Source organism: Chroicocephalus ridibundus, chromosome 11 (assembly GCF_963924245.1).
Source record: "Chroicocephalus ridibundus chromosome 11, bChrRid1.1, whole genome shotgun sequence".
In the NCBI taxonomy this organism is placed as follows: domain Eukaryota; kingdom Metazoa; phylum Chordata; class Aves; order Charadriiformes; family Laridae; genus Chroicocephalus; species Chroicocephalus ridibundus.
The window spans coordinates 9,609,343-9,623,013 of NC_086294.1; the positions used below are offsets into that span (position 1 = coordinate 9,609,343).

The 13,671-nt window shown below is 40.2% G+C and overlaps 1 protein-coding gene across 1 annotated transcript in view; it reads left to right on the forward strand.

The window, feature by feature from the left end:
* The window catches only part of LOC134522126 (uncharacterized), an 87,239-nt gene that overhangs the window by 70,277 nt on the left and 3,291 nt on the right, over positions 1-13,671 (forward strand). Inside the window, exons 5-9 of the mRNA XM_063349432.1 lie at positions 2,553-2,744; positions 7,321-7,506; positions 10,863-10,991; positions 11,904-12,118; positions 13,316-13,532. Coding sequence (XP_063205502.1) covers positions 2,553-2,744; positions 7,321-7,506; positions 10,863-10,991; positions 11,904-11,931 — 535 coding nt within the window. The 3' untranslated portion in view covers positions 11,932-12,118; positions 13,316-13,532. The remainder of the gene's footprint in view (positions 1-2,552; positions 2,745-7,320; positions 7,507-10,862; positions 10,992-11,903; positions 12,119-13,315; positions 13,533-13,671) is intronic.

Consider the following 13,671-nt stretch of genomic DNA (forward strand, 5'->3'; position numbering starts at 1 on the left):
ATTCTCTGGGGTAGAACTTATCCCCAGGTTTCCTTTTGCAACTCTCCAGGAGATAAGCTAAATTTGATTAACAATACAATGCAATTCTGAGCAGAAATGTTATCCTAAAAAGGAGAACAGCTGGAAACGTTATGCCATTCAGTAGGGACTTTACTATATTGGTTTTATGTGGAAGGTATTTTGGGGAGTTAAATGCTTTAAATGGCTGAATTATGGTGACGAGCTTTCATGTGTTCCTCCACAGGCTGTGCTAGAAGAAAGGTCCTCTGAAAGACAACTTGGAGAGCCTGAGCTGGCCTCTCACTCTCCATTTCTTACACCCACCATTTTTGTTGGCTCATCCATTGCTGAGGGAACTGCTGAGGGAGAGCAGCCCTGGGGGTGCCGTTGGTGAAAAAGCTACTTCAGAACGCCCCCGAGCCCAAAGTGTTCCTCAGCCCCTGCGTATGCTGCAGCGACTTGGGGACACCAGCTCTGCCCTCCCTCGCTGAGTGCAGAACCACTCACAGGGATCGTTTTTCTAACAAGGCTTGGAAAGATAGCAATGTAGGAAGCAGGCACTTCAGAAGTGAACAGTGTTACTGGTAATTACAATACGCCACCAACCTTAAATTTTAACAACCCAAGAGCAAAATAGTGGGAATTACATCTGAAAAAGGCTTAATCGTGCAGAAATGGCACATAGATTGGCATCATGAAAAAAGAATTGAGAAAGCAGCATATTTTCAAGGAAGTGAAAAATGTCACGTCTAATTCAGCACAATTGAACAATCACTGGTTTACAGTCTCCTAGAGCAAAATAAATGTCAAAGCAAAAGCAAGCTGATCTGCTGCAATAAAGAACACCTCCCAGTCAAAACATTCAGTTGCACTAATGATATTGCCATAAATTTAGCAGTATATTGCTTTTTCTAAATTATACGAAGTGTACATGGAAGTTGTAGACTAAAGGAAGCATGTGCTGACTGGGTGGACGTGCTGTGTCTCAATTACATCTTTGTTAATCATAGTTAGAGGTATTACCTAAATAACGTGGCATTATCTCCTCCCTAACTGAATGGCTGGCAAATGCATTTATCAGCAGGAAATTGAAGCAAAACAGAGCAAGATGCCTGAATAATTCCACCGAACTTGCTAGGGGTACTAGCCCCACCACTCACAATAGGCTTCTCTCTCCTCTTCTCTATTAAAATTCATTGAACAGAGGTACAAGTGGGAAATCATTTTAGGAGCTGAAGATGCCTCTGGAAGGAGATAAGCAATTTCTGTTTGATATAATTTCTTACAAATCCAAATATTCAAAGAGACCGCCACAAAGTAAGGCCATGGAGATGCTGTGTTGGTTGATGTCAGGCCGGACCCACCACAAGTAACATCTGAGAGGGCACAAACAAAGCACTGAAACATCAATGTTTCAGGTCACCATTTGACGGCAAGATGGTTATTGCTTATGAGTGCCTACAAGAATAATTCTTGATGAATACTTATCCAGGCTGTGCAGGTCTGAGGAACACTGCCAGGCCATCTTCTGAGGTACAGTAAGGGAACTACTCTGCTTTTCAGTCAAGAAGGGAAAGGCTGAAGGATAGTAAGGATCAGGCAGAAATCTAGGCTGAATGTAGTCACTGCTTATAATTAAATCAGTCAGATAGGCAATATGGGCAGCTGGCAGGAGAATATACCTAATTCTGCAAATAGATACATGGTAGCCATTTAATGAACATATCTGCTTCCTCTCTTAGTCTGTAGGTAGCGATCTTGCTTTGATAATTACCATGAAAAAACCAGGAAGGTTGGAACTACAGGAAATGAGACTGATGATCCATCTGCTAGGCAGAGGACTTGGAGAGTAGCTGTTCCAGGTACAACAAAAGGACATTGGAGACTCAAGAGGGAATTTCTTTCCTTGCTCTAAACCGTTATGCTTTGTCCAGTCAAGAATGAGGAGCTGGAGTTGCTCCTGTCCCAGGAAGAATGTGAACATAGTTAAGTGGCAGAAGTGGGAGAGAGAAGTGGGGAAGAAATGAGAGCATGGGAAAGGAGACATGGTTTGGGGAAAATGTGACTTTATGAGAAAAATTAGGCCGTAAAACTTCATTTCTCATCATTGGATGAGACAACCTGTCAGCTGCATTTGCTTACAAACCCTTCACTGCCAAAAGCAGCTTGCTATGGTATGAGACTGAATCACTGCTGTTGCTGAGAGAAAGGAGGGGCTCCCCATATGCTCACTTTATATTATTAGCTCCAGCATATGAATGCGACAGGTCTAGAAGGGAACAGAGAAAACACAATGAACTTCAAAGGTCCTGGAATGATGACATTTAGGGACTGTAGCAGCCAGCATAAAACTGATGTTCCTCTATGGCTGGTACATATTGGAATCCAAATTAGACCCAAATCAGTTTTCCAATAAGGAGAGATGGAGGAATAGCTAATAGCCTTCCCTCGGCAGCTGTAGTAAACATATACAAAAGATATCATCCTGAATAAATATAAAAATAACATTTTTGTGGCTTTTAAAACACATCTTTCACAATCTCCTAATACAGGATTGGTGAATCATCATGTCATGCTGTCATTTGTGGAAGTGCAACAGATGGAGAAAGAGTCATCAACGATCCATCAGCAGCCATCTCAGGGCTGAAGCTGGTGTCATGGGGCACCCTCAGAGAGACAACTGTGATGGAAGACAGCCTCTGGAGATGGTCTGCAGGAACCCTGAATCACAATATATGTGATGGGTGCGTATATTTTATATGAAACTACTGGAAGCAATGTTACCAGATCATTCACAGGGGTGTCAAAAGCAAGGCAATACCATAGCTACTATTATCTGATGAACATTAAATCAACCATCTTACGTTTACGCATTACAATACAATCCCTAATTACTTGATTGCATACTATGTTGATGGAGGACCTGGGTCAGCCGCTGCCCAGGGTGAACTTTGTGAGATAAATCAGCTGAATAGCAAAGCACTGTTGTGTGCAAGACTCTGCCTTCTTGTTGGAGGCACGGAGTCATGGACTGAGTGAGTCAGTGATCTGCCTGAAGGGACAGAAGGGATAACCTGAAATGCAATTCCCCAGAGGCTGTTGCTAATTGTGTCACTAATTTTGTGGTAGCTGTGATATTCTAATGTATGGCACGAGGACATGCTTTGTAGCAGTACTGGCAAAGTACAACTGCAGTGAATGCTCGTTAGTGTTATGTCGTGAACAAATGAAGTGTTATTGATACAGTGGTGGGTACGGGAGAAAATTGTGCTGAAGGCATCTCAAAAATGTGCATCCTAAACAGCATGCACTTTCTTGGTTTTTCATCTAAGCAATAAGAACGGTGCCAAATTCAGCTGGAAGGCTGTTATGCAAATAAATACCAGTGACGTCAAGCTCCCGGATTAGTATCATTAGTGACGTTAAAAAAAAGTTATTAAAAGCTACATATTATATTTATTGAATCATACCACAGGGAGGAAAAAAGTCCCTTAGAGTTTGATTTACTGTTGACCCTCCTGTATGAATAGCTGGGAAAAGGCCACCCTATTTGTTATTTCTATTATAAATCCATACAGAAGAGGTATTACATTTCACTGCCATCCTCGGGAAGCCAAACCAGTAGCGTAATTTGGACCTAAACTTGTCCAGTTGCTTCCTCTGCCCCACAAAGATGGGAGGGACTAAGGCAATCAAGTGAAGTGGCCAGCTAGGAGGCTCAACATTTACTGCTAAGTCTAGAGGCAAGAGGAGGTGGGAATCTGCAACGTGCCTGACACAGAAAGGAGTTATGGGATGTATATCGCAGTTTACCAGGAGATTTGTTCCTAGTAAGTAATTCTGTCCATGCAAAGGACCCTACAGTCTTAAAGGCGTAAGTGGAAATCCACATGCTGTTATATTGGAACGGGATTGTCCTGTGCCTCTAAGCCCGACTGTGCTGACCCTGCTAAGCACAGGGCTTGGTCTGGTCCTTGTGGTTCTCCAGCCTTGTGTGTCCTGGCTCCCTTCCCCAGTGTGACCTCCATGTTGCTGAGTCCAGTAAGAAATAAGAGTTCTTCGATTTTCAAATGCAGTAGAAATGTTTTGGTATGCCAGCTCTCCTCTGAGAAAAAGTCCTGCTCCTTTTTTTAATTTTTAATTTTTAAGCATTTGCAAGGGTCTGCAGTTCTGGCTGTCGAGAGCACATTGTGTATTTGATTTCATTTTTATCATGGTTTCCCCTAAAAGAAACAGTACAGCTATAACAGGACTCCACTAAATTCGTGAAATGAATGGAAAGACAATCCCTTTGATTTGCAGATACTGGTAAAATCAAGACAAGACGGACTTGGAAAAGCCAGTTCAAAACTGGAAATAGGGAAGAAAGGAAAAGGTAGAGGGAAAGAGATAGTATAGTCAGAGGAATTTATCTTTAAATTTTGCCTTTTTTTACTGGAGAAAGAGAAAGGACTTGTGTTACGTTAATCTTGCCAAGTCTTGATAACACTTAAAATAGTTGCAGAGATAGTTATACCGGTAAAAGGAAAACCCTTTGGAGGATCTAATAAGTTCATTTTCTTGGCAGAATTAGGAAATAATCAGCTGAAGAGAATCAGTGGAGACAGAAAATCACAACAGAGAAGGGGGAAAAATCTGTTCAGTGACATGTCTGGCTCGCAACTTAGGAATTAATCAAAAGGGACAAGCAGTGTAGTTGCCTGGGTCTCAGTTTAACAAGGTACTTAAGTATATGCTTGAATTTAGGTATGTAAACTGATTCCATAATTTAGTAGATGACCTCAGCAGAGCCTTTCTATGATTAATCTCAAGAATATTAATTTGTGGATGTTTAAGGACACATTTGTGCTAAGTGTGTAACTAAATTTGGATTCTAGGGTCCACGGCAGCAGACAATTGTTTATTTTCAGTGTTTACGAAAGAAAAATAGCTAGGCTCTGAAGAGTTAATACATCTATTTTGCTTCTTGCTTGCACTGAAAATGAGATCAGCAGTATGTTTATTACATTTCCTAAATCATCCCAGACATAAAGCAACAACCTTTTGCAAGAAGTTTTCTAGCTGGCTGCTTGAGGACAAGTTAACTCCTACTTCAACTCCGTTACCTTTGAGGATCTTTTCCCCGCAATGACTTTGATGTTCAGTGGACAAAGCAGAGTGGAATCAGGAGAAAAGTTAAAAAAAAATATATCCTTTTCACCTGCACTGCTTGATGCTGCCATGATAAAATGCAACTTTTTAAAAGATATTTTGGAACATCCGTCCAATCTAACTTGAGTCTGAACTATGAACTACAAAGTTGTCTCGGCTTCCCTGTAGTGAGTGCAAGAGATATTCAGCCTATCCCAAAATAGACCCATAATGTAGAATAAATTTCTCTTCCCCTCTGCTGGCCCAATGACTGTCTACTTTCTCGATTAGTACCATCAGAGGATATGCAGCTGACTTTCTGACAAGGAAGGGCCTTTTTGTTTTGCTCTGTTGTTGTCATTTTCTGGTTAAAAAAACCCAACCCACCAATATTCCAAAGCTTTAAGATTGTTTCCTTTTATTTAATTAATGTTTAGCTGACAGGTTGCGATTTCTTGAATATTGCCCCAGGTCATTGTTTCTGAAGAGTAATGGGTGTAGAGTATCTTTGAGATATTCCACAGAAATACATTTTCTGTGGCAACATAATTTTCAGCAGCTTATAACCATGAAGGAGACATGCTGATTCTCCTCGTGAAGCAAAGCTGTCACTGGGTTCTACACTTCTGCTAAGAAATCATGGCAGGGGGTTGCTCCAGTGCTGCCCACTTAATAAACATGATATCTAAGAGAGAGTTTAATGGGAGTTAGATAAGGCATTGAAAGATTTACTTCCTTGCCTGTCTCTGTGTTTGATGGCTCTCTGGAACAGAAAATACCAGTTTCATAATTCACACGCTCCTTAAGCACAAAAAGTTTTTTCCTTAATCTTAAAAAACTGCAGGGAGGGAGGATTTTGTTGCCTGGTTTTCAGTTTTGAGGTTTTTGATTTAGAAATCTCTTGCCTTTTTTGAAAAGTTCATGGGTGAGGAAGTTGAAACGAGTTAAAATTAATATTTACAAGAGCTTGATACAGTAGTCGGCTTGTTGCTTCTTCTCCCCCTCCACCCCTCACAAAGACTACAGCCTTATGGCTCTACAGTCTTGTCAGATCTTTACAGCCGTCACCCTGTCCCTGACTAGTTTATCAGGATTTTAAGATTTTGCATTCCCAAAGGCAGGGTGCAAAGTTCCTTGTCCATCTACTACTAAAAGAGTTCACAATTCCCACAAGAGGACATAACAAACCTGCTCTGCTGTTATTTATGGAGAAAAAGTATTTGCATAGTCAGGACATGCCTGCTTCCTTTGTGAACACATTCACAAATCCTAAGGGCTGTTAAAATACAAGCACAAATATAAAAATACCTGCACCAGGCGGTCCTTATTCGTGGCACGCCACTTGTCATTCTTGACTTTGAAAGCTTTAGTTGGCAGTTCAGTGAGCAGCATTTATCCTAACAATGAACTGCCGAAATAATAATGAATACTGAATAATCCAACAATAGAAATTTGTCCTCCAAAACATCTCAGTTAAAACCAAAAACATTATCCTTTAACCTGAATCACCCCAAAATGGGATGAAATGAAAGGAAAAATTGAAAAAAAATAATTATTAATATAAACCATAGGCTATACTTTAATAAAATAATTCCAAATAATACTTGATCAAAGGCTTAAAAATGCTTTACTCACTGCTTTGCTGACCATATTTTTCTTAGCTTGAATAATAAAAAAAAGTTTTCCTTTTCAGTTACAAAGAGATTTTCAGTAGTAATTAGAGTGGTATAGACACAGATAATGTGGACAGGGGGAGTTTTACAATTAAGTGCCTTTGAAAATCCCAGTAGATATTGATCTTCTGGTGTATTTCAAGTTCTCATTTCTTTTTTTTTAATTAGTTTTATTGAAGAGTTCGTATGTGGTGAAACGATGCTGAAGCTGTGACTACCACAGGAGAATGCATTCTTATTTAACTTACAAGATCTGAGTACACTTCTAGACATATTTTAATATGATGAAGGCATCTCTTGGTCTCACATGCTAAAGTCTACATTTGGAAGTGATTTGACTTGACCAAACTTCGTTAAACAAGTGTAGCAGATCAGAATCTACATGCTTTGAGCATGCATTTCTTCCCAAAGTGTGATTCCACACTTTTTCAGAGTATCTCTTACATATGGTCTATCAGCCCATAGTTCTCCCAAAAGAGGAACAGCTTGTTACTAATTTGTGTCTGTTTCCTCACAGGAAATCTTTTAGGATTTTACGACGGAAGGAGCCATATGATCGATGGAGTAAAGTGTCAGGAGCTGTTAGACAAAATAACTCTGGCTGTATACAGCAGCTTTACTGCAAAATCTTGGACACGCTTCACATACCAGACTCTGGAGGCCCAAACTGTGGAACTTTCCTCGGATGTCAGGGGATGACAAGGTAAGGCAGCATGCATACAGCTCGAGGCACGGAGGCCAGTAGGGGGGTCTGGTGGGTGCCTTTCAGTCTGGAAAAAAACCCTGTTTGCCAAATTTCAGAGTACAAATGGAGATAGAATATAAGGGAAGGTTCAAAGCAAGTGTCAGATTTGGCTGCACCTGGAGCAGACTCTCCCACTCTCCCTACGCTGCCTGTGTACACCCCAAACAGAGATTAAGCTGTTAGGGTCCTAGAGACAGGTTATATGAAATATATTCTTCCTCTCCCCGTGTTCACAGCTCTTCCCATCCTCAGCACAAAGACATCATCTGGTAGTCCACAGACCTTTCTTGGGCATGAGAAGTAGTTCATGGACTCCCAGGGATGAAAAGCAAATCCATTGGTGACAAGCTTAGCTTTGTTAATAGGTCTGCTCACTCCAGACTCAAGCCTACCTATACACGCAGCAAAGTTCCCTGTACGTGCTCTCTCAATTACTTTCTTTCTGAAAAAAAAGCACAGGTAACTTATCTGTAATTTTGATCACATCATTTATTTTCATAATGTCTTAAAGTATTGCTAAAGTGCGTGGATCTCTTTTCTGGCTGTTGCCTTTGATCTGAGTGCCATACAGGTCAGTCAGGTGTGGTATTCATAGACATTTTGCATCAGCTCACAGCTTTCAGTACTCACCCTGTTGACGTAAGCCATATCTGTAAATTCATTTGCACTGAAAAAATGAAAAGAAGGAAAAGTTAGGGAAATTAAATCCCAGCAAAATCAAACAGGTTGCATACTATAGTGCCTAGAACATTTTGTATTGGCCTTGTGCATGAAGACTTGAGAATGTAACAGCTATTGCGTATCATTCAGCAATTTCCTATATGTGTCAGTGCAGAGGTGTTTATCCCCAAGGAACTTGCAGAAACCTTCATTTTTAAGTCACCTGAAAGTAGAGAGGACGGTGCACTTCGGATTATAAACTCTGTAAGTAAGCTCCGTAGTGTGGTCTGTAGCCCTGACCTAGTCTTTGGTGTCTGGGAAGCCTTCGCTGACCCTTCCATCCAGCCTGTGAATGTCACTGAAAAGTTCACAGGGCTTTTGGTTGCATTTGTTTAGGCCCAAATAGGATGGTTTTTTCTAACTTTACTGTCGGTGATTCCATTAGAAAACCTCATTTCTCATTCATAAGGACAAATTTCCATTAGGGCAAATTTCACTTTCGCTTTGGAAAAAATCACAGCTTCAGGGGGACTTGGGCTCACCTGCCTGAGAGCAACATTGAAATTAGCTTTCAGCAAGTTGTCTGCAAGGCTTCCACATGCATTAGAGTTTACAAAGCATTTCCTTTGTCAGTGTAGCTTTTTAAGTAGAGAAACTGCCAGATGATACTCATTCTCCCAAATGCACCTCCCTTTGTACAAGTGTGTCATTGTCCTTAGCTGTGGCTCCTCCGTGTCACCTTAGTGTAGGCAGCAACAGCTCTTTACTGTGACCAAGCAGTCTTAGAAAATAACTGAAAAAACTTTATCACTAAAATATGAACTTTTTCTAAGTTGTGGAAACAAGCCATAGCTCATTGGAGGGCGTTAAGTTCCCTTTTTCCTTATCTTATATTACCCTCTAGTGGCTGAGTCCTCGAGCATCAGCATCTGAAGTAAAGAAGTTAACTGAAGGTTTTCATGCATTGTTCTTTAACTGACCATACACGACCTCTAAATTTCCAGTATGTTTTTTTTAAAAAAAAAAACTTTCTTCAAAATAATAGAAAACTTGAAAAAAACAATCCCAATCAGTTTATCTTTGAAGGAAATGAATGTGAGAAACAGTATCTTCCTGCCAAAGCAGAAAAAATGGTCTTCAACACTGAACGACAGAGAACCACACTAGGAAGATAAAAATAGGCCTTAGAAATGGGTAAAGGTCTATTTTTATCTTCCCTGACATCTTTCCGTACTAGGTAAGGAATGGGAAAGGCAATGAGTTTAAGCATCAAATACTTAGGAAAGGATGAGTATATTAAAAACTTCCATTTTTACTTGTGGTTGTCATGGAGGAACAATCGTTCAAGGTTCCTAGGGAATAAAACTGTTTTAAATTTCAACTTCTATTTCTAATTTCAAATTCTTTTAAGGGTTTGGAGGGATTTCTATACCATAAATTGATCAATATGTTTATCTCAAGGGATTTGCCAATGTAATCACTAAAATGTCTTGCATTGTTCAGTTTTTACATTCTTAATTATCATTCTAAATTTATCGAAGAGTCAGAACAGTGTGTCTATTATTATTAACAAATTAACAGACTCTCATTCTCTTAATTCATGGTAAAACAATATCATAAATCTCAGGGCAGTCAGGTAGCTTTTCAGACTTTTGTTATTTACAGAGGAGTAGAGAGATTCAGATGCGTATTTCCTTCAGAACAATTACATTAAATTTCACATTTCTCTGACTCTGGCTACATTAGAAATGTTCAGCGAGCGCTCATGATGTGCTGTTTGCACTGTCATGGTAATGAGTTATGTGATATTAGCTCTGTTCTGGCAGAATGACTTACGTAAATAACCAATGTGATTCTAGTTATGAATAGGAGAACAGAACATTCAATTTGAAATTACATGGTTTCAGTGTGATTCTATTGTTTATTGTAACTAACAGAAAGAATTCAATCAAATTTGCATAACTGCCCAATAGTTAGACATTTCATGTGATCTATTTAATGGCACTATTTTCATCTAGCGAATCTTTCCATAAGAATTATATAGCAAAGCAAACTCAGCAGGCATTCTTGATGAAGACTTTTCAAATAAACGTATCATATTATGATAAATTCATTCAGGAGCTTGGTCCTCCAGGCATATGGATATTTATGAATCACAGAACAGTCCCCCAAATACGACCGGATCAACATTTGTTTGTAACTGGAACAAAATGTAGAGAATGTTTCCCCCCACGGATCAGGCCTGGTATATGCAACGGTCCTAAGGACCAAGTTGTTGGATTATTATTTTTTTTTACTGCTCTCAAAATGAGGGCAGCTGCCCAAAAGAGCATCCTCTCTGTCCATGGAACTTCACTGCAGTAAAACTCAAACTATTTTTGGGAGTGTTTTATGTCTTGCAGTCCCAAACAGCTCTGTCCCAGAGAAAAGCAGAAGAGGTTGCTCTGTTCTATGTTGAACTGGCTTTTTAGAGGCCAAGAACTGGACTGTGCTGATGTAAACTGCCTTGACTTCAATGGAGTTTTCTCAGATTTTACAGCAGTGGAGCTGGAAGTAGAATTTGTCAGCTGGTGCTCATCTTCTACCTGTGTGTTCAGATGAGGTTGATTTAGACTTGTTTTAATGGATACAATGGCCTGATTTCCTGTTCCTAGAAACCTCGACCGTGACAGGGTCCAGCCCATGGAGTCACTTCAAGGGGAAGATCTGCGGGTGAATATTTCTTCAAGTGGCATGTTCTTCCAGGTTGGGACAGGACCCCACGCCAGCATCCCACGTGTCAGGTAGTGGTGAGGTGATGGGCAGCTGAAGCACTGTCATGCTGAGCGAGGGAGACCCTTTACATCAGCTCTGCTCTTTTCCCTTTTTAATATGAATACAGCAAGATTAACAGCATTGGAGGCATGTCTATCCTTCAAAATGAAAAAAAAAAATAAAAATCACTGTTGAAAGAAAAAAAATAGAAATTAAGGATATGCTTTTTGGGCTCCTAGGGAGATTATCAGAAAGCAAGGTAAAACTGCAGCTTTTCTTACACCACCAAAATATAATACTCTTCTTTACTCTTCATCTCTCTTGTCAAATAGAATTCACTTTATTTCTAGGCATTTTCCTTTAGCTCTGAGCTGGTAAGGAGCAAGAGAGGGGCTGTTTTGGAAACGCTGTTTCTGGGCTCCTGTGTCCTTCTTACAAGGCTGAGTGGACTGGTTGTTTACGTCCAGTAAGGTAGCACCAAAACGAGTAGATCTGTCTACAACTGAGCATGTAACTAAGTCTTCCAGATGGACCCAATTTTGGTCATTTTCCTGAAAAAAGCCCCCTGTTTGACCACCACCCTGCATTTCTTAGAATCTACCTATATAGTAAACTGGATTTCTCAAATAAATGGACTATGTTGCTGAAATGAATGTTTCTTAATTAATTGCTTGGCCACAAAATGGATTAAGAAAATAAGCTAGGGAACCCCTGGGCTGGCTGTTAGCTCAGCTGTTCCCGTGCAGAAAGGAGTTTATATTGGTGCAGCATGCTCATATTGGTGTGACCTTATCCGTGCTGGCGAGGCTGTGATTGAGCCAGCCCTACAGCTGCTTCTGCTGACAAGGGTCTCCTTCTGACGCCATTCTGCTTAGACCTCATGTCTCTGGGCAGCTGTCCCCAGCGTGCTCTATTCACAAAACGCAATGTTGGTTCTGCAGGTCTTCTGCTCTGCTAAATACAAGGTAGAAATTGTTGGTGCATGTTCAGACAGCCAAGAAAGATAAACTGGAATGTGGGTCAGGAATGGAAAGTTTGGGCTTTCTGGCTCTCGTGTATTGATATGCAGTCTAAAACTCATTAAAATGTAGCCATGGAATGCTGCAACAAGATATGATTTCTCACATAGGAAAGACAGAGCCTGAATTTCAGAAAGGTGGGTACTGTATGAGTAATTTTTTATTAGTGTTATTAGTTTGGGGCACAAAGGCATTTATCTGACACAACGTGGATAATTTTTTCTTGCTTCTTAGTAGCTCAGAAACAGCAACGTCTGAAGAGAATCAGAACGTCAGATGCAAGCAGCCATGGCTGCCTGAAACCTTGATCAAAATTCAATGCTTGTACAAGCTGCAGAGAGATTCTCCTGTGCCAGCTGCTGTATCTGAGTGCCTAATGATATATAACCATGGTACAAATCCTTCTAGAGTTGAGTCCTTAACAACATTTTAGTAAGTTAGAAAAAATTCAAACCTTGGAGCTCGGTTGATGGTTGGACAGATTTGGCGTTACCTATAATGATGTTAAACATGACACTGATTTCTGCTTAAGATAATCGTGGACTAAATTGTTAGAGCTACTGTGAGAAAAACAGGAAAGAAAGGTCTCGTCTAGAGATGGGATATCCCTCAACCCTTTAACAAATCCTTACGAAACAGGCCGCAGTAGGGCTTGTTTCTTTCATGGTTTTGTTCAGCCCTTAGGAAGTGTAGCAGTTCGATTTTCAGGCTGCACTTCCAAACTGGGTATGTGCAAATGGGTAAGCCTGGCTGGATTTAAACATGTTAAGAAGCAAGCGAAGATTTAAGGGAGCAGGTTTAACACGCTGGCAATGCTTCCTTGCTTCCCTTATCCACTTCATGGCAAGATAGTCATGCCAATAATGTGAAGTAAATTAGGCTTTAACAAAATGCCCTGTTAAATAAACAATTCTGACATTTAAAAGCTCTTTTGTGTCATTACGTCTACTAATCAAAGGATGGTGAGGGCAGGGAGGAGCCATAATGCCAATGTCTGAACCCTGTGGGACCCACAAAGAAAGCAATATTGAGATTGAAGACTGGGGTTCAGGACACGCTGTGTGTTGGAGGATCACCTCTGAGGTGGGAAATTTTATGGCACAAAATCTGACATCTGAGGGCTAAGAAGCTGAGAGCTTATTTCACTATCTGTATTTGAAACAAATCTCCACAAAAATGAAGAAGCCTTTTTCAATGAAAAGGGTACCTTTCTTATAACACACAAAAGAAAATATGGAATTTTTGTTCACCTCAAGAAGATGATACCATTCCTCAATTCTAAATATGGGTTTGCATGTATGTGTTTGTGGTTTGTTGATTTTTTTTTTTCTCAGACCACACTGATGTTGTCAAAACTGTCTGACTCTCAAAGACTACAGAGAAAATATTGCAGAACTGAGAATCTGATTTGGGAATACTGTGTCAGTGGTGTTCTGACAGTGTTTAAACAAGGGGATCCACAAAACAGCTCTCTTCTAGCAGCAGTGAAACCTCCAGGGAAACTTGTGGCTATGTGTTTGCCAAGATGAGAGATAAAGGTTGAGATTCATGGTAAGATGACTGTAGAGTTTGTAATACGCTTGTGGTATGTTTGTTTGTGATACACTGCTCTTGTTCCTTGGGTGATTAAAAAAAACCAAACAACTTCTAACACAGTGCAACATAGTGGTTTGGAAAGCAAATAAGGGTG